The sequence below is a fragment of the Syngnathus floridae genome, chromosome 19 (assembly GCF_059516105.1).
Source record: "Syngnathus floridae isolate MCC-2025c chromosome 19, RoL_Sflo_1.0, whole genome shotgun sequence".
In the NCBI taxonomy this organism is placed as follows: domain Eukaryota; kingdom Metazoa; phylum Chordata; class Actinopteri; order Syngnathiformes; family Syngnathidae; genus Syngnathus; species Syngnathus floridae.
The window spans coordinates 2,510,841-2,536,300 of NC_142431.1; the positions used below are offsets into that span (position 1 = coordinate 2,510,841).

A 25,460-nucleotide genomic window follows, 5' to 3' on the forward strand; every position below is an offset into this window, starting at 1 on the left:
ATTTAACTGCGGAGGTTTCACACCCAAGTAGGTGACAGTGCTGATAGTATTAAAAGTCTGACACCCAAGCCTGGGAAAGTTCCAGGCAGGCGGTTTTAAGTTGAAGAGGTTATCAGAACATCATGATTTAAAAATGTTGTGCCACCGGTCGCTTTCATTTGCACCTTTTAGCATTTAACGTCACGCATTTGAGAGAAAATAAAAATATATACCAAATTTATTTAGATTCAAACGTAAATCCGGAATCAAATGTTCACTACTGAGTGAAAAGGCCTTAAAGGTTTGCGGACCCAAAATAAACAACCGACGGGCCCGATGCAGCCCGGGAGCCACCGATTGAAATTCGGTTTTTATCTTGAAACAGACAAAGTTCTATTCTATTTTATTCTAATATATCAAGTTATATTTTAATATTAGAAAAAAATGCAATGCAGTTGGACACCAGCCCACATGTTAGAGACTTTCCTGTGAAGGCTGACACCTCCATTTTGTCACGCATCATGCGCACCTCAGGCGACTTTGCAGAGGAAGTGGGACCTTTTTTACGACCTTGCACTTATCGTTGCATGGGAAAGAAGCTTCTTGTGAGCCGTTAGGGAAAGAAATTGGACTGTGCTAAGTTACTAAATATACATTTCACTCAACTTAATTCAGAACACAAAACAAGAAAATTAAGTTCATTTCAATGTATTTTATTGCAGGGTGCACAAAATACAAAAAGGTAGTTGACAAAATAATTTAAAAGCAATAATAAACTTTTTTTTGTTGTGGTATAAAAAAAATGATTAATTGGCTATATACAATTATTTACAGCAATAAATAGGAATAGGAAATATATTAACACATTATGCGCATCATTGGAAATTAGTTGAGCTCCTTTGGCATCTCTATCAGCACTTCTTCCTCCTCTTCCTCATCTTCATCATCCTCTGTATCTTCTTCACTGGAGGAAGAGTCTTCACATGGGCAGATGGTGGCTTGGACCGGGTAGTTCCGAAGAAGTATCTCGGCTTCCCGGTACAGATAATCAAAGCATTTGGTTTTGGGCCAGTACAACCTTTAAAAAATGATATGGAGGAAAAAATAAATAAAAACACCGTTGGAGCATTAAAAAAAAATCATTAAATTAAAATATTTTAAAATAGAATTATTTAAAAATTTACTAAGATGTAAAAAAAAAAAAATTACTTGACTGGATGAACGAAAAGGGCTGGTTTGGGTTGCGCTTCAGCAGGATTGAAAGGAGGAGCCTGAAAGTTGAAGGTCTTCATTAAACTTTTCCATCCATGCAAAATAACTTCACGAATGTGCAATTAAGTCAAATTTACCATAAGTATGGAAGTTGTCGTCTCGGTTCTAATCCAAGGTCTCCACATGTTGGACGCTTGGTTCGCGTCGTTGTCGTGAGGCACCAAAAGATTAAATCCACCGCGAGCGTTCATGTTTCGGAGATGCCGCTGGTGGTCCGAGCCGAGTTCGTCCCGTCAAGAAGTCGCGATGTTGCAAAGTGGCTGCGTCATGAAGGGGATGCGGCTATTTAACAGGCTGCTCGAGCCGAGCGCCAAATTGGACTTTTGACGCGTCGCCAAGTGTCTCCATGCGCCACGGTGCGGAGGTGTGAAATCACACATGAGCAAACTCCGAACATATGGGCCAAACTTGCTTTACTTTAGGACATTTTAAATTGTTTTCGATTCAATTTTACGTCGTATAAAATAAATCGTCCACGCTCCGAAGACTGAGAGTGTCACAAACTACGTGCGTCAAAAGCAGCAATAAAATCTCAAAGTCGCAATCTAAATCTGACGCTTCCCAGGACGTGTTTGGAAATTATTATTATTATTATTTTGAACGCGTTTCGACGCATTAAAAAGCTCACCATGTTACGCGTAAAAGCATTTGGGTTGAAAAGTGCAAAGATACACGCGCCGCTCCTGACAGCCCCCTGCTGGGTGGGGGATCAGGGGAGGGGGGGTGAGAAGAAGTTGACACGCGTCAACCTTTCAGCAATACTTTTAAAATATATTGATGAACTGCATTCGAGTGTAAACAAACTGGGAAGAGTTTCATAACAGGTCATAAACATTACTTAAGGATTTGAGTGCATTGAAAAGCACATTGCGTAACGTTCAAGTAGGAATTGGTTTTATCTCCAGGAACTTTTGCATCAAAGATAAATACAAAACGGATTCAGCAAATTGTTATTTTCTAATTCTAACTTGGGTGTAAGAAAAACTTTTTCCGCCAAAGTATGACACACACACACACACATCCACACTTCATTAGCCTATAATGACATTTAGGATAAATACAAAGCCGTTTGACAAATAAAAACAATCGCTAATCTACTGATTTAATTAGTCCCATTTGGGGGTGGAATTGTGCTGTTCTGTCCCAGTGTGTATCAGTAGGGGGCAGTGCAAAGCTACATGCTGGGATTGGACTTGATTGATGGGTAAATAAACCTCAGTGAGAGGGTAATGGTTGCCACATTTGCTGGAGGTCCCATGGTGAGGAGTGTGTCTTTATAAGTGACTTCAAAACAAACAAAAAAACAGCACAAGATGAATGTTAATTAAAAAACATGGATCCACCTCAAGTGAAGAATTTTTGGTCATTTATTAATATATGTGTAATAAACTGTGGGAGCTCTTTTGGTTTTAAATAGATGCGTCAGTTGGGCTAATTTATAATTAAACGGGAATAAATCGATGGTCTGTCATCTGCTTTGGAGAAGCTAGTTAGGCTACAAGCTAGCTAGCCATTTGTGTGTTGGTGTGAAAACATGTCATCCCGTCAGTCCCCGCTGTTTGAATGATGGAAGAAGTGCAGGGGATGACGGCATGCGTCAGCCTTGCGTACGCAAAACAACATTTGCGGGCTGAAGCGGGGCCTCGTGCGTAAACAAGAGCAAATGCAGAAATGGAGAAGAAATGCCATTTTGCTCATGACACAACACACAAATGGGGGACAAGTTGGACAAAGACGTAGAGCCAGATGGAAGTGGATTCTCAAATGTTGAGTGAGGTTGGCCTTTTGGCACCGTTTTGCACATTTTGTCAGTTGTCTCAAGTGGCACATATGTTGAATATGACAAAACAAGCCAGATCGGGGTCGAGGCAACATCAAGCTAACAAGCGAGCAGGTCACGTTGTTATGATGCTTCACTTGCCCAGCTGACAAGTACACGTAGGCACTCAAGAGCTTGCCAGCCAGGCATCCAGTAGCATCCTTTTAATTGAAGTCCTGACTGTTACCGTGGAAACCGGAAAATAGGATGCACTACCGTTTGCAAGCGTTGGAAGAAATCGAGTAAAAATACACAATGTACAGCAGCGAGCAGAATTAGAATTTCAATAGAGCAATCCCTGCAACTATGATCTATAAAGATGGAAACAAAAACCCCAAAAATTAGGAGAGGAGGGGAAAAAAAATCTACATGAACTCATCACTTTGAGGAATAAAAAGTTAATTCAGTGACTCCATGGCCACTCGCCTTTCTGCTGCAGTGATGAGTCAGAGCCACTTTGTCAAGGCTACAGAAGTGCAGCAGAGATTTTAGTATTTTTTTAAACAGTCTGTCAAAGGCAATAGTGTTTATTTCCCGTTTAAAATATTTAATTTTTTTGTTGACCCAAGTTGAGCAACCACAATTTGACACTGAAACCAATTGGGTGTGAATAATATTTTAAGTTAATTAGCCTACATCACTGCTCTAGTAAATGTGACCCGTAGTAAAAAAATAAGTTAGTTTTTTTCAATTGGTTGATTATATTATGAATAATATCACCTGGGGAAAACAACAGTGTTCAGATTAAAAACGTTCCCACTCAATGCCACTAGAGGGCGCGATTGTGTGATTACGATGATTTGCACCAATAGATACGCTGCGGTACATTTCTGCCGTTGGGGATTCATCGGACTGACACCTCCAACCTTATTTACGCGCAATTTCAAATGCTGTGCCTGCTCAACGGCTTTGTTGGATGCTCCGCTCAAATTTGATCCTCAACTGAAGAGTGGTTGTGAGGTGGCAACCGAGGATGCGCACCGAGTTGCGTCCATGCACAATAAAAGGAGGGGTGGAGAATTTGCAATCATACGCCCTAAATTACTATCACAAAGAAGAAGGTACATTTCTGAGCTTGTTGATTTGACGTCATTGCGTCGCCCGTGACAAGGTTGGATGACATGAGCTCGCACAACCGGAGCCAAAGCAGCGCGCGGCGCAGTGACTACAAGTGGCAATATGAATACTACGACGAGGAGCCCGTCTCTTTTGAGGGACTCAAAGCACACAGATGTAAGTTTGCCATGTCAAATTCATCTTCTCACGTTCATCAAATAGTCAATAACCCTGCGGTTGGTTAGTGAATTAGGTTTTACGCACGGGGCGTAAACCAATCATGGTCACAAATATGGCGCTGCGCTCATACTGTAGAATTCAAACTTCAGAACGACGACAAATCCTTTTAAGGGTGGTCGTGTTTGATTTTTTTTTCTCTCCTCCTTTCATTGCAGACTCCATTGTAATCGGCTTCTGGGTTGGACTTGCAGTGTTCGTCATTTTCATGTTTTTCGTGCTCACGTTGCTCACAAAGACAGGAGCGCCACAGCAAGAGTGAGTATTGCACAATTTCCCTTCTCTTAAACATTCGAGTATTTTTATGGCATTTAAAAAAAATACAAATTGCAATAATGAGTGCAATTTACGGCAAAACATGCAACAAGTGCTGAAGTCATTTCCTTTCTCCCTAGAAGTACAGACACCGAGAACCTGCCCGGTCCAGGCAACGGTCTTGTGAACATCATCAGTCAGAAAGATGACACCGACGACATAACGGTTCCTCGTCCCTTTCTGGAGGAATCCTGCCCCTACTTTAATTCCTACATCAGTGACGGTGAAGAGGCGAAGCGGTGGCAAAAGCCCAAAGCGAAGCCCAACGGGCCACGGGGGACCTTCAACGGGACCGGAGGTACCACCCGTGCGGCGCCTCAACAGGAGGAGCGCTTAGATGAGCGGAAGACAGAAACGGACTTCTTGCCCCACTTCAACATCCCAAACTTTATCACCTTTGAGCACAACTCGTTGGGAGAAGATGACCTGCTGTGTGAGTCACCCATCACACCGGAAGAGAACATTTGAGCCATCCTCCAAAACGATACCTCGAAAGATTATGGATTCGAAGTCAAGATGCCTTTCGAGGAAATTGTCTTTCTAAAATATGAATTCGAAATGTAAGAGAGAGCGTAGTGATAACAAAAGCTACAGCAGACAAAATTTTCATTGTTTGGGCTTGCCAGATGTTTGAATTCTGCTGAGTGCTGAAGTAGCTCACAAAAGGATGACTGAGTCAACACACGCTGCAGCAGCCAGAGTGTGACAAATGGCTTTTACTGGATAAATGTGTCACAAGGGTGGTAGAAAAAAGGAGAAACCTCTCAGTGGATGAATAAATGCTCAAAAGGTTCACTTTCCGCTTTTGATGCTTTCATTTCGAGTGCTTTCCCTGAGCTCTTACTAAATTGTAAGCCTAATGTAGTCATGCTTAAACAGAAAAATGATCCATCTCCTGCTATTCAAGTATTTTGCAAGAGAGAAACGTTTCAATGGTTAATTTGGTGAACAGCGAGTCAGGTGTCAGTTGGACATGAATAAATTATGTGGGATAAACATGAGTAACGTGGCCACTAAAGCAGGGATGGCCACAATTAGGTCATTTTGAGAAAGACTATTTTGTAACCTCAATTATATTTGTCAGTGGGGCAAAATATTAGAAAGAAAGAAGTGTGCCAAATAAACAATCTAGCAAAATGCCACTTTTGATTTTTACTCCTGCAGGGGGAGCCATACGTTACCATTTTCACTTTCTTTTTTTTTTTTTTTTAATGGCATCAAGAGGAAGTTTGTTAACTCCTTCGTCCTCACTATTCAGATGTATAACAAATTTATCAAGTCAAAACAAATTCTGCGTCAGGATATTTTTGGATCGTGGCACAACAAACCTTGTGCGTACTAGTGCGCGCGCGCCGTGAAAGGACGCCCCGGGGTGTGTGAGCTGGGCCGGCCAGATTCCATCGGCACCCGTGCTCCCTCATTACCGCGGAAGACAAGTCACACTGCTTTCAAAAGATTTATACACTCCTAATGACACATAATAGCAACGAGCAGCGGTCGGCCGGAGCTTGAAGCCGAAACGGTTTGGTTGCGCGAGGCGCACTAAATATTCATCAGGCGTAGCGGACACCCAGGGAGACGCGAGTTCAGTTCATGAGGGCGACTTGCTGGAGACCAGTTTGATCATGGTAAGAACGTCGAACTTGCTCGTTTGGAAAAGAATCAACTCGATTTTCTTTAGATGAATTGCGCAAGATTCCTTTGTTTTTGCACGCGCCCCTGTACTTTTTGCAACTTGAGTCTTATCGTTGTTTTTACGGTCTCGCCGAAGCTGAGCTGTGCAATGTTTAAACTGCAAACACGACTCGGTGTGCAATAATAATTAACAAACGCTTAGACTGGTGGGGGGGGGGAAAGTTGCAAGGTTTATCTCTTCTTTGTTTCGTGAACAAATATGGTTGGGGATTAAGGGGTTAAATTTTTCTTTCTTCTAAACGGCAGACAGAGTCAAAGCGCCAAATAAAACACAGCACGTTGGGAAGAAGTCGGTACCGGTGCGTCATTTCCCCCAATGGAAAGGAGTTCTGCCTCTTGCTGCGTTCAAATACTCGGAGAGAAAAAATTTTGAATTGTAATAACAACTAGTTATAACAACTAGTAATAACGTGATGAATTGGTGAAATTGCAAAGATATTTGAAGTTAAAGTCCTATAAATAGTCTTACTATGAAGTGAAACACTTCTACAGGTTGGCTTTACTGGAATATTCAATTGTGAGTTGTTTTGCCAAAACACAACCTAATTTATTGTTTAAATTGTTTTATTTTTTGGGTGGTCGGTTCAATGTTGAACCCAAATTGGGTTGTTATTTAACGCAGCATTTTTGAAATGATGGCAATTTCATCCAAGGATTAAGAAAATGCATCTTTTAAAAGATATACTTAAAAAAAACACAAGCACTGACACCCATTAGGTCCTTGAAGTACCTTGAAGACATTTGAGAATGTTGTCATTTGCTCAACATAAACTACATAACTCGCTAAACTTTTGAAGATGAGCTCCACTGTTTGATTGGCCCAAAAATTGTTGGACCGGTTTGAGTAGAGGAAGCCGTTAGAACAAGGTACAGTGAAGGCATCACGCGAGCACACAGCTGCATGAGCTGGAAAAGGGGGCAGAACTTCTAGCAGCAGTGCATTTCTCACATGCCACACACACTCTAGCGTTCTTGTACAGTTGTGGACGGGCTCGAGCAGATGGACTAAAATGCCACACGTTCCTCCGTCAGTTATGAGCCCGAGTGCGGAACGTTGGCCGCACTCCTTGGAGGTAAAAAAAAAAAATATTGCAGGAGGAAGGAAAACTTTACAAGTGAAGTTTTGATCAAGGGTGAGTTACTCTTAGATACAAAGTTATGGATTGATCTGTCACTTTGCTCTGGCAAAATATCCTGGTTGGGATGATTTTTCTGCTCTTTTATCACTTCCATGTCTTTTTTTATGGTCTGTAGGAGTGTATGTTCTAAAGCAAAATGTTCACAACCTACATAAAGAGTCTGAATGATATGGTATTTACCACGGTAAGCTTTCAGGTTATATGCTCTCCTGCATGTCCTTTCTATGCCGAGAGATGCATGGCCATACTAAAAAAAAAAATGGTCTCAAGAAAAAATCTCCTTAAACCTGCACCGCTTTCAATATGAGAGTATGCGCTATATGCTCTTTTCAAGTAATGCATTAAAAAAAAAAGCATGTTTTTATCCCCGTTATATATTGTATTGAAATTCAATTTAAGTGAATCATTTATTTGTTTCCTTTGCCACAGTCTGAGAACCCAGAGGAGCAACAGAGTCCAGGAGTCTTGGGCCGAATCGGAAGCTGGTTATCTCCATGGAAGGGAAGGAGTCCCAAAAGTCCGACTGAAAACCCTTGCCAGCAAGCCGTTAAGTCGGAGGGAGAGCCTGGTGAGACCGAGGCGAAGAAACACAAGCGGGAGGAGAAGGAACAAAGATCCAAAGCTAATTCGCTGGGTCCCGCTGGAGACATTTTCCGCTTTGGAGAAGAGGACGCCACGGAGTCTACCCACAGAGCAGACTCTGTTGTGAGAAGTAAAGTGACTCCTCCTCAAGAAGAGGAGTGTTTACTCAGCAAGAAGAAGCCAATAGGGCGAGCCAAGGAGGGCTGTCATGGTACTTCGGCGAGCGGGAATTCTGACAGGGTTGCCTGTCATTTGACGGATCTCTCCGCCGCTGCCGCCTCTTCCTCTGAGCAGGGTGCGGTATGGACCTCTGAGCGGGTTAACGACACCCAGCCTTTGACCCAGAAACCAGCACAAGCCCATCCGGTGAAGAAGCTTCACGTGTACCTGCAGGAGACCAGTGTGACTCACTGCGGGCAAGATTCTTTAACGGGGAGGGAAGTGATCCGCACCACGCAGAAAAAGCTGCCAGTATTAGCCAAGTCGAAATCCCCAAAGTCGGCGAGTTTTGATTTGTCGCCGAGTTCAAGAGAGGACGGAAATGCAGAGGCAAATTTGAAGCCTGTGGTTGGGCCGCAGGAAGGAGTGTCACAGAACTTACATAAAGACTGGCAGTTAGAGCTTGAACTAGACACAGAGCAAACGGAGGCTGGCAACATGGGTCGGAAAAATTCTGCTAAAAAGAAAGCAAGGAAGAACTCTCAGGGGGATGGACCGTGCAGCCCTCAGGGAAAATCGTCTCCCGATGAGCAAGCGGGTCGAGAAGGATTCCGCTCATCTGACAGTTCAACGGCCGGCCCACAGGGAGATAGTCCACAGAGTCAAGAGCAGAGTTTAGACTCCGCCTCCGAGCAGAGCCTCACCTCAGCGGCCTCACCTGGAGGTGGAGAAAATGAGACGTCCGCTCCCAAGCACGCAGACGAATTCCTGGGCTCAAGCTCAGTCAACCAAACCCGTCTTACATCTGCCATGGAGGACGACGACAGTTTTTACAAAGTGGAGAGGAAGACAGAGACCCCGGAATCCAAACGGAGAAGTATCAAGGTTTCGCGGAGTGAAGTGAAACTTTTCCCGAAAAATGTGCCTTTCAAAGCTGAGAAAAGGATAACAGAAGAGGAGGCGGAATTCAACTTGGCGCCGGACCGAGACAAGAATGAAGCCAAGGAAAAGCCCAAAACAGAAGCTGATCCAAGGTAAGTTTTTTTAATTCAATGGGACTTTTCAAGATCATAAAACTAAACAATATTTAAAGTAAATGATAAAAAAAAATGACCATGATTTAACTGAATGTTTGCTAAATACAATGCAACGGGCGTGGACACAAATTAAACAGACTATAATTAAGACTTTAATTATAGAGCACTTGGGAAACAAAGTGCGTTCCATAAAGTCACTTCAAACAATTTACATTTGACTAAATTTATTTCTAATTTAACTCTGAAATCTGCATGTTTCCTGTTGGTTCTAATTTTGATATCATGCGCAGGGAGCAAGACAAGAAACCAGAGGCGAAGCCAGTCCTTGGCCGAATTACAGACAAGATCAGCTTATTTGAGCGCCAAGGAGCCGTGACGGGCCTCAAAAGAACTTTCCAAAGTCCGAGGAGCGCTGATGTCTCTCCTGTTCGGAACGCTACCGGGAAGCTCAAGGCTGAATTTTTGTCAGCCACGCAGAGATCGAAATCAGCAGATCGATATGGCGCCGTCAATTCCAGCCCTGCGCCGGACGAAAATGAGACTCCACTGACGGTAAAAGAGAGAGCGAGGAACTTTGCCTCAGAATCAAGGAAACATTCTGAATCAGTGCTGCCTGAGAAGACGGGAATTCCAAAGAAATCCACCACATCTGTGGCAACCACTGCATTAAAGTCATCCAAACCCGAAAGTCAGGGTAAACTGGATACTAAAACAATGACAAGGATAACGGTAAAACCCGATGGACAGGATACCACTGCTGTGAGGGTGAAAGGTTCCACACCTCCAGAACATGGCACAAAGACCTCAACGACCGCAGATCAGGGTACGAAACCTAACACCATAGAATTAAGTACTGCAACAAAAGTCACGGGTGACAACGTAGACGTGATCAATAGTTCACGGGCTAAAGCCACTAGCAAATATGGGTCTCGCTCAAAGCGAAGAAAAAGCAAGGAAGCAACCAGTCCAGTTAGCGAAAATCGGGAAAGCAAGTCAGATCTAAGTCAGCGAGATGCCTCTGCTGTAAAAAGTCCGATTGATGACGCAGTTTTTCTAACACCTGATGAAGTCGAAGGCATGAAATCCAATAAACCTACATCAGGAGAAGAATCTGACATTTCCGATAAATCATCGCTTCGTGGTATAGTCGTTGATAAACGGGTCAACAGAGTGGAGGTTCTACCAAAACCGACGTCGGGCGAACCCGATGTTGCTACTTCTAACAGGAAAACGACTATTGACAAGGTTTCCATTCGTTTAACTCAAAAGGAGGCAAAGACAGAGAAAGACATTCTTCCACCCAAACAGGAAATCAAAAATGCAGCAGAGGACAAATCATCTTCCCTCTCGCAGTCAGCTGAACAACATACCAAGCAGCCTGCCCCAGTGGAGCAGATCCCACCAAAACCAGATGCAGAACCACCAAAACAACCTTTACCAACCACCAGACCAAAAGCAGTTCGGCCCGGTAAAAAAGAAACAGAACAGGCGCAGCCGCATCAAAACCTGGAGTCAAAGCTAACAAGTCAGACTGAGACTAAAGTTGTGGAGACATTTGAAAAGCCACAGGGTAACAACAACCAGGCTGAAGACAAAAACAAAAAGGAAAGTGTCGCAATGGGTGATCAGAAAAAGCAGACGGAAAGAAAAGAGGACACAAGTGCAAATAAAGCCAAGATGGAAAACACTCAAGGAGCCGCCAAGATCCCTACTTCATCGCAAACTGTCAATCAAACAGATTCCGCAATGCCTGAAGTCACCGTCGTCACTCAGGAGACTGGCAAAAAGAGTTTTCAGGGGTCTTCCAAGGAAGGCAAAGTCTCTGAGAGGCCAAAAGAATCTGTAGATGGGGTCACGAGAGAACTGAAACTACCAGCGATAATAATAGAACCACAACCTGTGGAAACCCTTGAGGGGTCTCTCCGTCAGGCCTCAACCAAACCTGAAGGCAGTAGTGCTGGAAAGCCTGACCGAAGTACCGCCATGGTCTCTCATGACCCCCCTGGGCTGATAAGTGCACGGACTGACAATGCGGCAACTGTTAAAGAGTCGACTCATATTTCTGTTGGAAACAATGATGGCAAAAGCCAGGGCAAAGAGTCTCCAAGCTTGACGGAAAACCTAAAGGCTGCGGAAGATAAAGTCTCTGGAACAAAACCGAGTCGCCCTCAGTTTCAGGGACTAAATACAAAAGTGAGCATAGGAGATATTCCTCCATTCAAGGGCTCGGATAAAATTCAGTCAAAATTTTCTGACAGCAGCACCGCAGGAATTGCGAAAGGGAAGGCGAAGGAGGACGTGATTGATTCAGCGAGAATTATCGGTGATCTTTCTTCACAACTTGACAAAGTCAAAGACCAATCAGTAAATAATAAACCCAGTCCAACTTCCCCAAACTCTAAAAAGCTAAACCAAGACTCGGTCCAGCAGTCGCCCCCGAAGAGACTCCATTCGCCACGCGGACTAAGCAGAGACGATTCCTCGTTTCAACAGGACGCTCCGTCGAGTTGGCTCGACGTGGACTTTCCCAAACAGAGACTTAAAGTCTCAGGACCCAAGCTGAGCACTTCTGTCAGCGAGAGCAATCTCCTGGACAACGATGAACTGGATGACGAAAATTTCATCGAGAAGATCCAGAAGCTTTGCGCTCCCTTTTCGCTCCCGCCTCGTAAACACAACCCACTCAGGCCACCTCAGCCTCCGTTCGCAATGCCAGCCATCAAGGAAGACCACTTTGAGAAAACGTTTGACCCAGAAGAGTTCAAATTTGGCCTTAGGAAGAAAAACCGAGCCTTTGACACAGGCCCGAGCCTTTTAGCTAAGCTCCAAAACCCAGAAACCAAAAGTATCGCTAAGCCCGCTAGGGTGAGTATAACCGACCGGTGTCTTTTGATCAGTAGTCTAGATCCTTCTCATCAAAAAGACAAAACCCCAAAGAAAGATCAGGAGAAGAGCACTGAGGAGAAAGACATTATCGTCAAGTCTCGCTTGGAGGGGAGCTGCGTGCTGAGCAGTCTCAGCAGCCCGAGTACCAGGAGAGGCAGAAACGGGGTCCAGACCAACTCTCGGGATGAATCGCCCCAGCTCAGCCCTTCAGCGGAGTCGGACTCACCGACTACCTCCGGTTCGTTTGCTGAGAATCTCAGCACGCAACAGAGAGACCAAGTCCAGCCTACGGCGGCTGCGGTCGGTGACTCAGGTCCTCCATTTCCTTCTTTTAACGACCTCAAGCTGCCGGACTATTTAGAGAAGTACCTCCCGAGGGAACCGACAAATTCAACGCAGAGCGTGGACGGACGACCGGAGGTTTGTCTTCACGGTCTTGTCTTTGTGAAACACGTTACAATAAGGACAGCGTGGTTGTCATAGTGATACGTTTGTGTGTTTTTTTCCGTTAGGTTACTGCAAAAATGTCAACTGCAGCTTTGGTCGCTGAAGCAAATTCAGTTACGCAACCGAGTTTGAAGGTCCCTAATACCGTGCCTCCAGTATTTGGAAATGGAAATAGAAATTCAGCTCAAACAATTCAGCAGCCTCTGACTCAGAGGATACGTACTCATCATGTAAGTATGCCGGGCAACCACGTTTTCTTTTCTCTAACGAGCAAATCTGTGAATCTGGGGTTTGGTTTTTTTCTCGGGGACATGATCCGCTTTTGACAGGGTTAATGAAACTACAATTTGTACGTGGCAAAGCGACACTATTACACCGTTTACTTGTCGTGCCAAGAGTCATTATGAGTCACAACATAAGCTTCTCTATTAACACAAACAGCGGGATCTATTGTCCCGAGGGGGCGGGTGAGGGGGCGGGGGGGGGGGGGGGGTCTTTTGGCCATTGACAAAGACAACACTGTGCTGTTGCCCACAGCTCGCAATCATTTGCATTTCAAGATGTTGTGTGACAATATGAAGAACCTCCTTGCCAACATTTGTTGCTTTGCCCAATCGCTAGCTTAACATTTCCTCATCAATGTGATCAGGATTTCCCAAAGTCACCTGAAGTCAACCCGCATGTATTCTTGGCAGTAGCTTGAAAATGTTAATGCATTCAGTGGCACGAAAAGAAATCCAGTCCGACCTCCCTGGCAAATAAATGCCATTCTACACTTACCGTGTCACGCTAACGCTTCTGCGTTTTTTTGTCTCCTAGGCGAGGACTCCCAGGGAATTTCATAGGCGACCTGGAAAGGTTAGTACTCGCAAAACTGACTATATTCGATTGTACCGAGTTTGGAAGGAACTCTGGAAAGACTGACTTTGCTTAGCCGTGCCAACATCTGCTTTTCATATGTTGTACGAGCGAGCGGGTATAAATACATTTGAAAAAAACATTTTGCTGCAATGTTGGATGTGATTACTGTCTTGCCAGTAAGCTGGTAAACATGTTCATTACTATGGACTGAAGTCCAAATATTTCAGTTACATTTATATTTACATCTGCCAGGAAGGTTTTAAGAACTTTTTCATCAACATATTTTTTATGTCTCCTCCCCCCCCCCCCCCCCCACCCCCACAGATGTTATTGTTCCAGAACCCTCAGTTCAGTGGGCAAGTCTACGAGATCTACAGGGATGTAAAAGATGCGACTGACCTGCAGTTGTCCAGTATCATCTCCGTGAAGGTCATACGAGGATGGTAAGTCGTAATCAATCAATGCACTTCAGTGCTCCAATTTGTTTTGTTGGATGTTGTTTTTTTTATGCATAGCACTGTTGCCTGAAAGGATGAGACACTGAGATAAGTCGACAATCAATCATCGTCCGACCAGTTCGGAATTCAAGTTTAAAGTCTTTGATTGAATGTTGTGGGGGATATGCTGACAGGACTTTGAGCTGGAGTTTGCTCCCTGTATTGTTGCAGCTTGATTCAAATCAAGACGAATAGCGCTAAACAGCGTGCCTGGCCAACTGCAGTTATTTGCTGAGGCAACCAAGAAAGAACGTGGCCAAGAGCCTGCTCAGCCTTGCAGAACAATTCCAAACAAAGAGTTGTTCAAACTGTTTGAATCGGAAAATGCCTTACCTCAATCATTTTTATTTTTACATCTTACAGCTGGATTCTCTACGAGAAGCCCGATTTTCAAGGACGCTGTATCGCTTTGGAGGAAGGAGGCCTCGAACTGGCCAATGAGTGGTCAGAACCCAACACCTCGCCGATGCTGATTGGCTCCATTCGACTGGCCGTCCGCGTGAGTGATTCCACCTCACCTGACCTTTTTGATATGTTATCATGACTACACGCGGCCGCGGACGGATTTCTAATCGACCAAATTGACACATTTGTATTCACCCGACGACTACATGTTAAAGCGGATCCTGGCACTTAATTCCAGTTCCGAGAAAGTGATTTAAGGTACGCAACGTGGGACCGGCGTTGATAATCTGTTTTCTTCTATCTCCTGCCTGCAGGATTACTGCCCCCCTCATATCGATCTGTTCACCGAACCGGAGGGCCACGGTAGGGTGACCCCTTACCACGACGACACCATCGAGACCGGCTCATTTGGCATCCCGCTGAGCACGGCTTCCATCCAAGTTCACTCCGGGGTGTAAGTAGCCCCAAGTTGACCCCCCCCCCCCTTCCCACATAGCTCAATTATTGAGATTAACCCACAGGAGAAATGGCGGAAGTGTTTGATCAATAAGAACGCTCGCAATGTGACGGAAAGTCGTCACTTGCTTCCTCGTTCTTTGTCGTCTGGTGCTCGCGCAGGAATGCGTGTCGTGCCGATGCCTGTTGGTTGAGGTGGGGGGTATTTGGAAAGTGAAGAGGTGGAATGAGAGTTACTGATTAAAGGTGTGGCGGAGAAAGGGGAAAATGTTACACCACGTGAGTCAGTGAGTGAGTCAAACATGAGATATTTTGTGTCCAACGCCTGAAGGAAGTTCGTTACTTTTTTTTTTTTTTTTGTATAGTTTTGCATATTTTTTTTTTTTGGTATTATGACTCCCTAATATTTAAATTGTACTTTTAATATGCAATTTGTTAATTTTATCCTTAGGGTTTGCAAAGAACAATTTTAATAGGACCAACAGAATATTAGAATGGATTTTGAGTATTTTTAAATGAATTTTATTTTTTGTTCTGCTGTCAGGTGGCTAGTATTCAGTGATCCGGGGTTCCAGGGAATGCTGGCTGTTCTCGAACCCGGAGTGTACCCTTTCCCTGAGACCTGGGGCTTCCCGTCGCCGTTTGTAGGATCTCTCAAACCCCTCAAAATGGTTTGTAGCATTTTCAAGTCATTTTGCATCATGAGTAGCATCATAGATTTGGATTAATAATGGACAAAAAAAATATCAATGATGCGTCGTTCATGGAATTGTTTTTTTCAGGGTGGTTTCAAAGTGGAGAACCCAAATGAAGTTAAGGTAAGGCAGCTAAATCCAAAAAAGTGTTTGCTCTTACATATCCCACGGGTGTCCAAATGCTTCTCATTTACTCAGCCTACCTTTGTCAACTTTGCTGAAAAGATCATCCTCGTCGTTTTTTCCAGGCCTTGGTGTACGAGGAGCCTGGACTCCAAGGAACCTGTTTGGAAATCGACAGTGATGTTTTCAGCTTTTGCGACGGCGAAGGAGCCGAAACGAACGTTGATACTCACAAGCTGAAGTCTGTGGGCTCTTTGAAGATAATTGGAGGATTGTGAGTTTTTGGTCTTTAGGTGATATTTTGCTCACTGTGGTTTCATGATCTTCAGGCATCAAACCTGTGGCAAATATGATTTTTCAGATGGGTCGGCTATAGCGAGGAAGCGTTTGAAGGACAGCAGTACGTGCTGGAGGAAGGAGAGTACCTGGATTGTAGCGACTGGGGAGACTCGGGGCGGATTCTCTCACTGCGACCCATCCTGTCTGTGAGTAACTTAAATTGATTTTGATTCAGTTCCTACTTTGGGTTGAAATGTGTCGAACAGGAAACAGAAGTTAAAGTGATAGGGGAATAAAAACCAAATCTCTGTCACAGGATTTCATGTCACCGCACCTCAAAATGTTCAGCAATCGAGATTTCAGCGAGCGGGGGGTCAACATCGACTTGATCGTGCCGGTCACCAACATGGACGACACGGGTTACGGCACCAAGACGCAGTCTGTCGATGTCCTCAACGGCATGTAAGTAGACTTTTACGATGACATGGGTAATTCTGTGAATGAGGTCAGCACAATGTTTTTTTTACACATTCGTAGTCCAAAATACAAAGTACACACTTGTGTAAGAACTTAGCAGTAAATTCTTGTCACACTTTGCAAGGACAGAGCAGGTGTGTGAGGAGCATTATGAGTGCCGCACCCAAGCACATGTCAACACAAGTCTTTTCCAGTCTGCCACACCTCAACTTCCTGTCTAGTTTAAGTTGGCTGTTACACTAACCTCTTGAATAAAGATAACACGGAAGAGGAGTGGGTTGTGTCCACGGTTCAACTGTCGTGGATGCTGTTCAACCTGCAATTCCAAAAAATAATCTGTTATTCATGATCGGGAGATATTTCTTTTCAGATGGCATTAACTGTAATTTAGGACAGAGTGGAAAATCTCGTTTCTGAGCTATGATCGGACTGCGCAACAAACGCAGAGGAAAATATGCAGTGGGCATTCTGATCATGCAAGGGTAATTACTGCCGGCCCAGTGAGAGTAAACATGAAATAAATGTAGAACATTAAGTTCGGTTGGAGAGAGGAGAGCTGTCACGACACTTTACTCTTGCGTGTCTTTGGGTCGTGCAGGCACACCCTTGTCATACCGCACTTATTTGTCGTGCCTGTGCCAGACTAGTCTTGTATGCTAGCGAGCAGAAAAGCCTGGAAAAGTAAACAAACCCCTTGGTTGAGGCAAAAGCAAAATTCAATGAGTCATTCCTAAACAACACACTCCGGATGTTTGCTAAGAGGAGAAAGACACAGGGGAGGTTGCTGCTACCTGCAACCAGAAACATTTGAGTTCAGAGGTTAAATTAATTATGGTTACTAAGCAGATATTCCTGGCTTTGGTTTGCTATAGTTCTTTGTTGTGTAAATGGACCAAAACATGTTATTTTAGTCATTTTATCTGAAATGAGCAGCCATTTTAACAGAATTTGACTTATATTACAGCCATAGTGTGACTGTGTTGGATTTATTTTTTATTCTTGAAGGATTTGAGGCAAATATGTCAGGAAATTCAGTCAAATTGCCCAACATATTGTGCATAAAGAGTTTCTCTGTTTTCAGAATGAAAGTTTTTAATTTCTTTTCTAGCTGGGTCGTGTTTGAAAAGCCTGGTTTTTGTGGGGAGTCTTACATCCTGGAAAAAGGTTTATATGGAAACCCAGAGGACTGGGGGGCTCTCCAAGACCGGATTGCCTCAGTAATGCCTGTTGTGCTGGTAAGGCAGTACTTTTTTTTGTACTTTTTTTTAATTAAGAGAGCAGCTGCTGTATTTTTACTGTTCTTTTGGTGTTGTCGTTTTGTACAAGTATCATTACGTAACGCTCAGTCGTTGTCAGTCAAAACGGAGCAATATTAAATACATTTTTACCTCACAGTCTATTAGTTTATAGGACGCTTAACTCTGCGTCAAACAAACATTTTATTTTCAAAAGTCTCCTTTTTTTTACCGTTTTTGTTGTCGACGTTGGTATTTGGACGTCACTTCGTAATGGACTTTTGAAAAGACCGCGTCGGTTTGCGCGGTAACTTAATTGATGACGTGTGGAGAAACCACTTCCGGGTTCATGGTGCGTTTAAAGACTTCGCTTGTCGCGTAAATTCCATAACGAGACTTTGCTTCAATGACGTTGACATTCAGTGCACGTGACCTGTCACGTTACTGCTGCTTGTCCTCATTTAACATGTGACGCATTTTAATATTGTTGATTCTCTTGGGAAGCATGTGACACAGAAAAATCCAGAACAAATAAAATGCCTATTAAATGAGGAAAATACATGTCAGATGCTCTTGATGACTCATTGTGGGGGGGTTCTTCTCCAAAACACATGATGAGTCTCCACTGCTTTTTAGAAAAAGTGACTGTATATGACTAACAATGTAGTGAAAAAAAAGCTAAATAGATCTTTTTCTATTTCAGGATGATTTTGAAAATGTGGCAAAGTTCAAAGTAAGTGATACTTGTTTATCTATGGGAGAAACTCAAGAGGAACTCACAGGCATGTCGTAATGCATCACGTGCTGCGTGTCCTCAGGTGCAGCTTTTCTCCGAGCCAGATTTTCAAGGGAGCGTCGTCACTTTGGAGGACAGCGTGGCTACCTTGGAGCAAGGTTTCTCTGTAGCTTCCTGCAAGGTCCTAGTGGGCAGGTGTGCATTTTAAAATGTCGACATCACTATACTCCTTAGCGTGGGTCGTTTAATTTGATGTTTATGTTTCTTAGCTGGCTGGCGTTTGAAGGCCAGAACTTCAACGGCAGGATGTATCTCCTGGAGGAGGGGAACTACCAAGACGTGAGAGCGATGGGTTGCATCAACGCAAGTTCCACCATCCTCTCATTCCAGACTGTGGGCTTTGTAAGTTGCTCACACGCCAGACTGCGAAATCCATTTTGTAAAAAGTAACATTAAACTGATACTTTCCAAACCTACACATTAAAGTAAAAAAAAAAAAAGTAGGGGCAAACATTTTGTAGCTGAACCACACATGTTCTACTACAACTACAAAAAAACAAAGCTCTAAGTGTTTTCTGTTTCCATGGTAACTTTACAAAAATCTCCATTTGGCTTTGCATGGCCCGCAGTGTTCCACCCACTGTATTTTTTTTAACCCTCCTCTCCCACTTGGCAGGAATTCTCTCAGCCCTCCATCATTCTCTTTGAGCGTTGTGGTCTGCGTGGAAAGCGGGTGGTTCTAACTGATGCCTGTGTCAATCTTCAGCTGGCTGAGGGCTGCACCCGGGTCCAGTCGATCCTGGTGGAGGGGGGCATGTGAGTAGAATCATCAAAACATGTAAAGCTGTCACTTAGAAACCCTGCAGGAGAAATTCTATTCAACACTCAATATGTTTTCTTAAAATGAAACCCAGCGGAAGCAAATACACTGAAAACAGCAGGGGCTCCTAAATGGAACCCTGTGGGACACCACTATATATAGCACATGCAGTTGCTAGTGCTTCTTTTTGAGCATGATAACACTCTGTCAGTGATGACGCTGGAAATCTGCTGCTGATGTGTGACATTCAGGCAAGTGGTGTAAACCCTAGTTGAGGAAATACAAAAGGTGCATTGTAGGAGAGAGCTTCAGCAAGTAGCCCGATCGTTTTCTATCCCAAGTTAAACGATTATTATGTTAGCAGATTGGTAGCGAATTGTTGCTTTTACTTCCTGTTGTAAGGTGGATATTATACGAGGGCATCAATTATCGGGGTGCTCAGATTCTGGTCAAACCTGGTGAGGTACCCGACTGGCACCAGTTCAGCAAGTGGAATAAAATTGGATCACTCCGCCCCCTTTTACAGGTATGTAAATCCAGACCTGGTTCATTTGCATATACGTTATTTTGCTCCTCATTTCTGATGCTTTATTTTTTATTGTGTGTAGAGGCACGTGCACTTCAGGTTAAGAAATAGACAAACGCGGCTTTTGATGTCCGTGACGGGCGATCTGGAAGAGGTCAAACTGATGCGGATTCAAGAGGCCGAGGAGACCAACGGGCTCGAGCAGATCTGGGTCTACCGCGGCGGCCATCTCCATTGCAAGGTATTCATTCGTGTGACTCGGCTAGCAGAATGTCGACTGACGAGAAGATGGCCCTTGTGTGTTGCAGCTCCTTGAGGAGTGCTGCCTGAGTCCCAGCGGCAGTGTGACCATAGCAGGAAGCCGCGTGGGCCTCGTGCCAGAGATGGATAACCACGTGTGGAGCATCACCCCTGAGGGCTTCATCCGGTACATGCCGACTCCTGATCTGGTCTTGGAGGTGAAAGGTGAGCTTCTACTGGCTGCTCGGTCAGAAAGTACTTGAGCACTAAACTCATTTCAACTTCATCAAACTTTTTAAATATGCCACATTATCTATATTTTAGTTTTGAGATGTCACCTGCTTAGTGATTTTAAGCTTGCAGGGGTAAAAGTTTTTTTTTTTTTTCTGGACTCCAATTTTGTGTATCATTGTCAACAGTGACACCTTGTGGAATAAAAGAAATCCACTGCTTTTGTTGTTTTTAGGACACGTCATTTTTAGAGTAAAACAGCTCATGGTAGTAAAATGAAACTGCAATTTTTTTTTATTTTTAACTCACACAAGCATCTTTTATTAATGCACAGCATAATGAATTCAAATATGTCTTTCACAGGAGGGCATCATTACGACAAAAACCAACTGATTCTCAACACCCTGGATCCAAATAAAATGCACCAAAGGTGGGATGTGGAAATTATTTAAGATTATTCCACACAGCAAAGCAAGCATTTGAGGACTATGTGCATTTTTTGCTGCAATGTTCATGGTGGGAAGATCTCTTAAAGAATATATTGCTGCCTTCTTAAAATACAAGCAGTGAGGTTTGAACTTGAATCTCCAAGTACTACAACGCACGGTTCACGTTTTCCTTTTTCGATGAAAGAATCAGTCTTTGTAAATTAACTTAAGCAGTGTTAATGTGTCTCATGTATTTTTATTCTGAATGTCATATAACATTTTATTCAGCAATAAAACAAAGTTCTACTTTCATTAGCTCACCTTTATTGAATTTCTGTCAATTTGTTGTGTGGCAGTATAAATACTAGACAAGATGTTTATGTAAAATTGGTTGTGATGGATGTTTGAGATGATCTGAAAGGTTGCGGGGTCTGCTCTTGGTAACCATAGTAACCTCACAGTAATAGGAAAGCACACATTCAGGTAGAGTACCTTGTTATATGCTAAAAATAGTCTTGGAGCAGGGTGGTTGAAGAATCGGCACAGCTTCGTTCTTTGTCGTTTAGTTTTGCGTTACCGTTTCCTGCGCCGTGTTCTGGTGCAACTCTCGCTCCGCCCCGTCTTGCTTCTCGGCCACGTTGACGACCGTCTTGCCTCTGGCGTGGCCCGACTCCAACTTCTGAAAAGCCTGAGGCACCTGGTTGAATGGAAACTGGGCCTCCACCACTGGCAAGATCTGTCAAACAAATGATGATTACATTAATTTCATGGAAAAAAGATAGTTTTGATTTATAGCCATTTTTAATGTCGACAATTCATTTCCACAGCTACTGTCTGATTTAGCGGTCGAATTCCAGAATTCCCGAGCTTCCAACGTGTGAAATGCGAGGGCGGGGGTATAGAATGTGATGAGGCAGGACAATCCCGAGCAGGTCCGGCCTGTTTTGGTCAGCATCTCTCGATATTAACAATGAACGGCGAGAGAGGTCGTGTCGCACAGGAAAGACTTCTGACTGATAGCGACGCTTTTTCCCGCCACTGGTCTAAATCAGCTGCTTGCTGTAAGCCCCCAGGACAAAAGATACAAATAGCTGCTCAGCACTGTGGAAAAAAAAACCATTCAGCATCTCTGAATCCGCCCCGAACCCAACCCACACAGCAGGAATGTCATGCTCGCTCCGAAACAAAGCTGAGGGGGGCAGGGGGGGGGGTTGATATTGCTAAACATGTTTTCGGTAGTGACTCGATACGGTACCTTCCCGGCATCCACCAGCTTGCTGATCTCATCCAGGCCAGGCCCATCAGGAGCGTAGAACCCCCAGCGGTAGAAGATGCCATTTGATATTATATTCTAGAATGAAAAAAATATAGATATTAATTTATGAATCTAGATTAAAAAAAAAAGCCTGAAATTGATTCCATTTTAAAATTTTGTTTAATCATAGAATGATTTAATTGAGTGAGTAAAAGAGTTTGAACAGCAGAGGGCTCGGTTGAGCTGCGGTATGGCTGAGAGGAGCCGTGAGGGTGTGACCGCTGTGGCCGAGGCCTTCTCAACTGTCCAGCTGGTGGCTGCCATGGACAAAAGGCTTGGCAAGAAACACACATTTGCCGAAGAGGAGGGAGAGGGGGGGCATTTGGCTGCAACCTGCACAAACATCGCATACTGCTGCTTCAGCACTGGGCCGCAGACTCGCATTAACTCCCCGCATCTGAACTAAACAGCATGATTGGATGGTTCGAACCCATTCAACCGGATTTCATCTCAGAATTGTGGGAAATATTGATGTCAGAGTTGGAATTTTTTTTTTTTTTTATTCCAATCATATATACCTGTACGACCTTGGTGTTCAGGGTGCATCCGGCGTGAATGAGTCCATCCAGCAGGCCAAGAGTATCCGTTTCGGAGAGCAAAGGGGTTACCAGCGTGACATACTTGGCCCCCGACCAGGGTTTCAGCAGGCCCACCGCCCATTCCTCGGTGTCCCCGCCCACGCCGTCTAAAACCACGTCAAATCTGGCAACACAAGCGCATAAGAAGTTTTTAATTTGCTATATTGGGAAAATGCCACCGCGGCGCTCGTTTGTTTGGTCTTCAAAGCTGGCTTGACCAATTTTGCACTCTGGCCTTAAGACTTGGTATCCATGGAAACTAGAAAAATGAGAGGGAAAATGCGCAGGTGTATGGGGTTGACTGCGAGATGTCACCAGAGAACATTAAGAGGAATCCACTCTTGTTTTTGGAGACACCGCCTAAAATGCAGATCTGATCTGAAATTAATCATGTAAAATAATTTCCAATATGTCACACACCTCTCCATTGTTTCGAGTTGGTCCGCCGCATCTTCCGCGGCGTAGTCCACCACCTCATCGGCTCCGAGACCTCTGACGAGGCCCTCGGCATTCTGAGAGCAAGTGACCGTAACGTGGGCACCCCAAGCCTTTGCCAACTGGCAGCACAAATGGAAAAAATGCTGAAATAAACAAAGTGAAGCAACAAAGGTGCTTCTTGTGATGCTTCACCTGAATTGCAAAAGTCCCGACACCTCCTGATGCCCCGGTAATCAAAACTCTGAGAGCAAAGCATTCAATTAGTGAAGGCTGTTAAATGTGCGCACTTTGAGAACATTATATTTCCAAAAAAAAAAAAAAAAAAAAAAAACATTAAAAGCAGAGTTTACCTTTTATTGGAGGAGTTATCTCTGCAAAGACCACCCGCAATACCAAGTGCAGACAGCACAGTGCTGGCTACGTAGGGGATGGACGCCGCCTCCATGTGACTCAAAGATTCGGGCTTGTGGGACACCTTTTGGAGATCACCAAACATCAATACATTATAAACAGCTTTCCCAATATACTTAGAAAGATATATGTACCACCTCGAACTCTGTTAGATTGACAAACTCCGCCAGGCTGCCTTGTTGCCACGGGGGAACAGCAGCCCAAACCTGGAACATTGTGATAGATGACCACAATATATCCAAATCAAGGATGCTTAATAATGTCATGCACCTAGTGGAAACCACTGTGTACCTCATCTCCTGGAACAAAGTGAGCAACCTCAGATCCACAGTCCACTACAACACCAGACACATCTCGACCCAGGATCAGAGGAAAACCACTATCGTTGTCCATCATAGTAAATGGGTCCTTTCGTAGCTTTAGTATTTTAGCACCATACCCTCCTGAGATTAAGAAAGTGATGGTTAATTTAGCTGAATTAAGCCTGCTGTTTACATGGTTTTAATGAGTTGACCTCTCACCTCTCATGGCCACATCCAAAGGATTGAGACTGACAGCATGCACTTGGATCATCACCTGGCTGGACGAGGTGATCGTAGGCACCGGGATGTCGTCAGAGTACCTGAGCACTTCATTCGTGCCAAACTGGTCGATGACCCAAGCAGACATGCGGCTCTGCGCTCGCCAGGCTGAAGTGCTGACATGTTTTCGGAAGCAGCGTCCACCCCCGGCGACTCGCGTTTGGGTGGAACTTTTAGCTCTGATGAATAAGTGAAACAGCCTGGAGTATGCCATTACTAAGGAAATAAGCTTAAAATCGTCCTTCAGCTGACAGTACCAACAAGGTCATATTTGACACATTACTAGATGGAAGACGCCAGCCGGTATGCACGCTAATAGCTCAAGTTCCTCCCTTCACAGCGAGGAAGAATTTCAATACAATTGTTTTATGTCGCCAAAATGACCGAGTATAACTCACTTGCACGCACGAGTAATAAATGATGCCGTTACGGTAGTAGAAAAGACAAACAAAACGCTGTAAACAATCTTCCTGCTAGCTAAGAGGCTACATAAGACGTTAACCTTTCACCTTTCAGCAGCAGCGAATCACATTTCTCGATGCCAATACTCAGACCAATGGGGCCGTGAGCTTGGCTTGACGTCACCACCACTGTATAGTAGGTTTCTTTCCATTATTATTATTAAAATTAAAATCACAACAATTTAAAGATTGTAGCGAGAGCCTGTTAAAATAATGTTAATTTCTCTTATTAGCTTGTTGATTACATTACAAACATTTATTAGATTTTCTGATAATATTCTGACCAATGACGTCACGTTTAAATCTGTTTACATCTGACGTCACCACCTCTCGGTAACTACTACTACAAATATTATTATTATTATTATTTTTATTTTTATTATTATTATTATTATTATTATTATTATTATTATTATTATTATTATTATATGAACCACCCAAATTTTAAAAACAGTGAGAAAAAAAGGAGTAGGCGCTGATTGACCAATTATTATCTGTTTATACTAATGAGTTGATTCAGCACGAAACCAGGCAACTCACAGTGCTGTCATTATGATCACAGCTCCCAGGAGAAAGAGGACGCACTGGAAACTGGGTGCTTTGTCTGCACAGGCTCATTACAGTGGGCCGGCCTGATGAATTATTACCCCTGACTGATGTTCACATAAATAGAATCCTGCTTTCCTGATTGTGCCATGCTAAAACAACCTCTTTGCCAGGTTGAGGCCTTAAATGGACTGGTTAGAATGAAATGCTCACTTAAATTTGTATATAAGATAAGCAGTCATTAAATAACTTCATATTTTTCCTTTATGAATACACGGGAAAAATAAATTCACTCAACTCAACATGTGTGTTAACAAACAGTAATTTGACTGTTCTCAATCCTTGCAGTTGGTGGAAGTCGGACTAATCAAAGCATTTCTCCCTCGTTTCACATCAGTTGTGCAGACGTGAAAATGAGCCACATTCATTATACAAATGTCAGTGCCTGCTGCTGGAGTGGAGGAAGGAGCAGAAGGGGGGGGGCAGGTGGGCAGTGAG

At 43.8% G+C, this 25,460-nt stretch overlaps 4 protein-coding genes and 1 long non-coding RNA gene across 7 annotated transcripts; 2 read left to right on the forward strand and 3 right to left on the reverse strand.

Annotated features, from left to right (window-relative positions):
- Positions 1-779: 779 nt before the first annotated feature.
- Positions 780-13,005, reverse strand: LOC148381584 (protein ripply2-like). Its single transcript, XM_088362461.1, has 3 exons — positions 1,329-13,005; positions 1,189-1,250; positions 780-1,057 (listed from the first exon to the last, which is right to left on the reverse strand). Exons 1-3 carry the CDS (start codon positions 1,440-1,442, stop codon positions 865-867), a joined length of 369 nt encoding a protein of 122 aa, XP_088218587.1. The 5' UTR covers positions 1,443-13,005; the 3' UTR covers positions 780-864.
- LOC148381585 (melanocortin-2 receptor accessory protein 2A-like) lies at positions 3,907-5,473 on the forward strand. Of its 2 annotated transcripts, none has more exons than XM_088362459.1 (3): positions 3,907-4,303; positions 4,522-4,621; positions 4,759-5,473. In XM_088362459.1, exons 1-3 carry the CDS (start codon positions 4,192-4,194, stop codon positions 5,144-5,146), a joined length of 600 nt encoding a protein of 199 aa, XP_088218585.1. In that variant the 5' UTR covers positions 3,907-4,191; the 3' UTR covers positions 5,147-5,473. The 2 variants fall into 2 exon arrangements, with proteins under 2 accessions (XP_088218585.1, XP_088218586.1); XM_088362460.1 differs by having other exon boundaries at positions 4,762-5,473.
- Positions 5,998-20,944, forward strand: LOC148381586 (uncharacterized). Of its 2 annotated transcripts, none has more exons than XM_088362446.1 (22): positions 5,998-6,306; positions 7,942-9,287; positions 9,581-12,596; positions 12,689-12,853; positions 13,443-13,481; positions 13,809-13,927; positions 14,345-14,480; positions 14,701-14,840; positions 15,387-15,513; positions 15,625-15,660; positions 15,786-15,934; positions 16,022-16,145; positions 16,256-16,401; positions 17,525-17,651; positions 18,355-18,384; positions 18,470-18,582; positions 18,657-18,789; positions 19,064-19,203; positions 19,610-19,733; positions 19,816-19,974; positions 20,042-20,198; positions 20,568-20,944. In XM_088362446.1, exons 1-22 carry the CDS (start codon positions 6,304-6,306, stop codon positions 20,654-20,656), a joined length of 6,618 nt encoding a protein of 2,205 aa, XP_088218572.1. In that variant the 5' UTR covers positions 5,998-6,303; the 3' UTR covers positions 20,657-20,944. The 2 variants fall into 2 exon arrangements, with proteins under 2 accessions (XP_088218572.1, XP_088218571.1); XM_088362445.1 differs by lacking the exon at positions 5,998-6,306 and adding an exon at positions 7,628-7,696.
- LOC148381587 (uncharacterized) lies at positions 15,891-17,973 on the reverse strand. The gene is made up of 4 exons (XR_015854456.1): positions 17,884-17,973; positions 16,661-16,732; positions 16,086-16,433; positions 15,891-15,998 (listed from the first exon to the last, which is right to left on the reverse strand). It is a non-coding gene; the product is annotated as an uncharacterized LOC148381587 (long non-coding RNA).
- Positions 20,934-24,482, reverse strand: LOC148381588 (NAD(P)H oxidoreductase RTN4IP1, mitochondrial-like). Its single transcript, XM_088362457.1, has 9 exons — positions 23,896-24,482; positions 23,666-23,817; positions 23,512-23,580; positions 23,314-23,438; positions 23,156-23,204; positions 22,946-23,082; positions 22,466-22,649; positions 21,888-21,983; positions 20,934-21,368 (listed from the first exon to the last, which is right to left on the reverse strand). The coding sequence occupies exons 1-9, from the start codon at positions 24,167-24,169 to the stop codon at positions 21,195-21,197; spliced, it is 1,260 nt and encodes a 419-aa protein (XP_088218583.1). The 5' UTR covers positions 24,170-24,482; the 3' UTR covers positions 20,934-21,194.
- Between the last annotated feature and the right edge of the window lie 978 nt (positions 24,483-25,460).

What these genes read in the sequence shown, in the direction of transcription:
- LOC148381588 (XM_088362457.1), bottom strand. Translation starts at nt 24,169, where the DNA reads ATGGCATACTCCAGGCTGTTTCACTTATTCATCAGAGCTAAAAGTTCC. An exon ending in CAACTCGAAACAATGGAGAG is followed by an intron (nt 22,650 to 22,945) that starts GTGTGTGACATA and finishes TTGTGTTGCCAG; the next exon opens with ATTTGACGTGGTTTTAGACG. An exon ending in TGAACACCAAGGTCGTACAG is followed by an intron (nt 21,984 to 22,465) that starts GTATATATGATT and finishes TTTTCATTCTAG; the next exon opens with AATATAATATCAAATGGCAT.
- LOC148381585 (XM_088362459.1), top strand. Translation starts at nt 4,192, where the DNA reads ATGAGCTCGCACAACCGGAGCCAAAGCAGCGCGCGGCGCAGTGACTAC. An exon ending in GGGACTCAAAGCACACAGAT is followed by an intron (nt 4,304 to 4,521) that starts GTAAGTTTGCCA and finishes CTTTCATTGCAG; the next exon opens with ACTCCATTGTAATCGGCTTC. An exon ending in ACAGGAGCGCCACAGCAAGA is followed by an intron (nt 4,622 to 4,758) that starts GTGAGTATTGCA and finishes CTTTCTCCCTAG; the next exon opens with AAGTACAGACACCGAGAACC.
- LOC148381584 (XM_088362461.1), bottom strand. Translation starts at nt 1,442, where the DNA reads ATGAACGCTCGCGGTGGATTTAATCTTTTGGTGCCTCACGACAACGAC. An exon ending in CGACAACTTCCATACTTATG is followed by an intron (nt 1,251 to 1,328) that starts GTAAATTTGACT and finishes TTCAACTTTCAG; the next exon opens with GCTCCTCCTTTCAATCCTGC. An exon ending in CTTTTCGTTCATCCAGTCAA is followed by an intron (nt 1,058 to 1,188) that starts GTAATTTTTTTT and finishes CATTTTTTAAAG; the next exon opens with GTTGTACTGGCCCAAAACCA.
- LOC148381586 (XM_088362445.1), top strand. Translation starts at nt 7,649, where the DNA reads ATGTTCACAACCTACATAAAGAGTCTGAATGATATGGTATTTACCACG. An exon ending in ATGATATGGTATTTACCACG is followed by an intron (nt 7,697 to 7,941) that starts GTAAGCTTTCAG and finishes CCTTTGCCACAG; the next exon opens with TCTGAGAACCCAGAGGAGCA. An exon ending in TCTGGTCTTGGAGGTGAAAG is followed by an intron (nt 20,199 to 20,567) that starts GTGAGCTTCTAC and finishes TGTCTTTCACAG; the next exon opens with GAGGGCATCATTACGACAAA.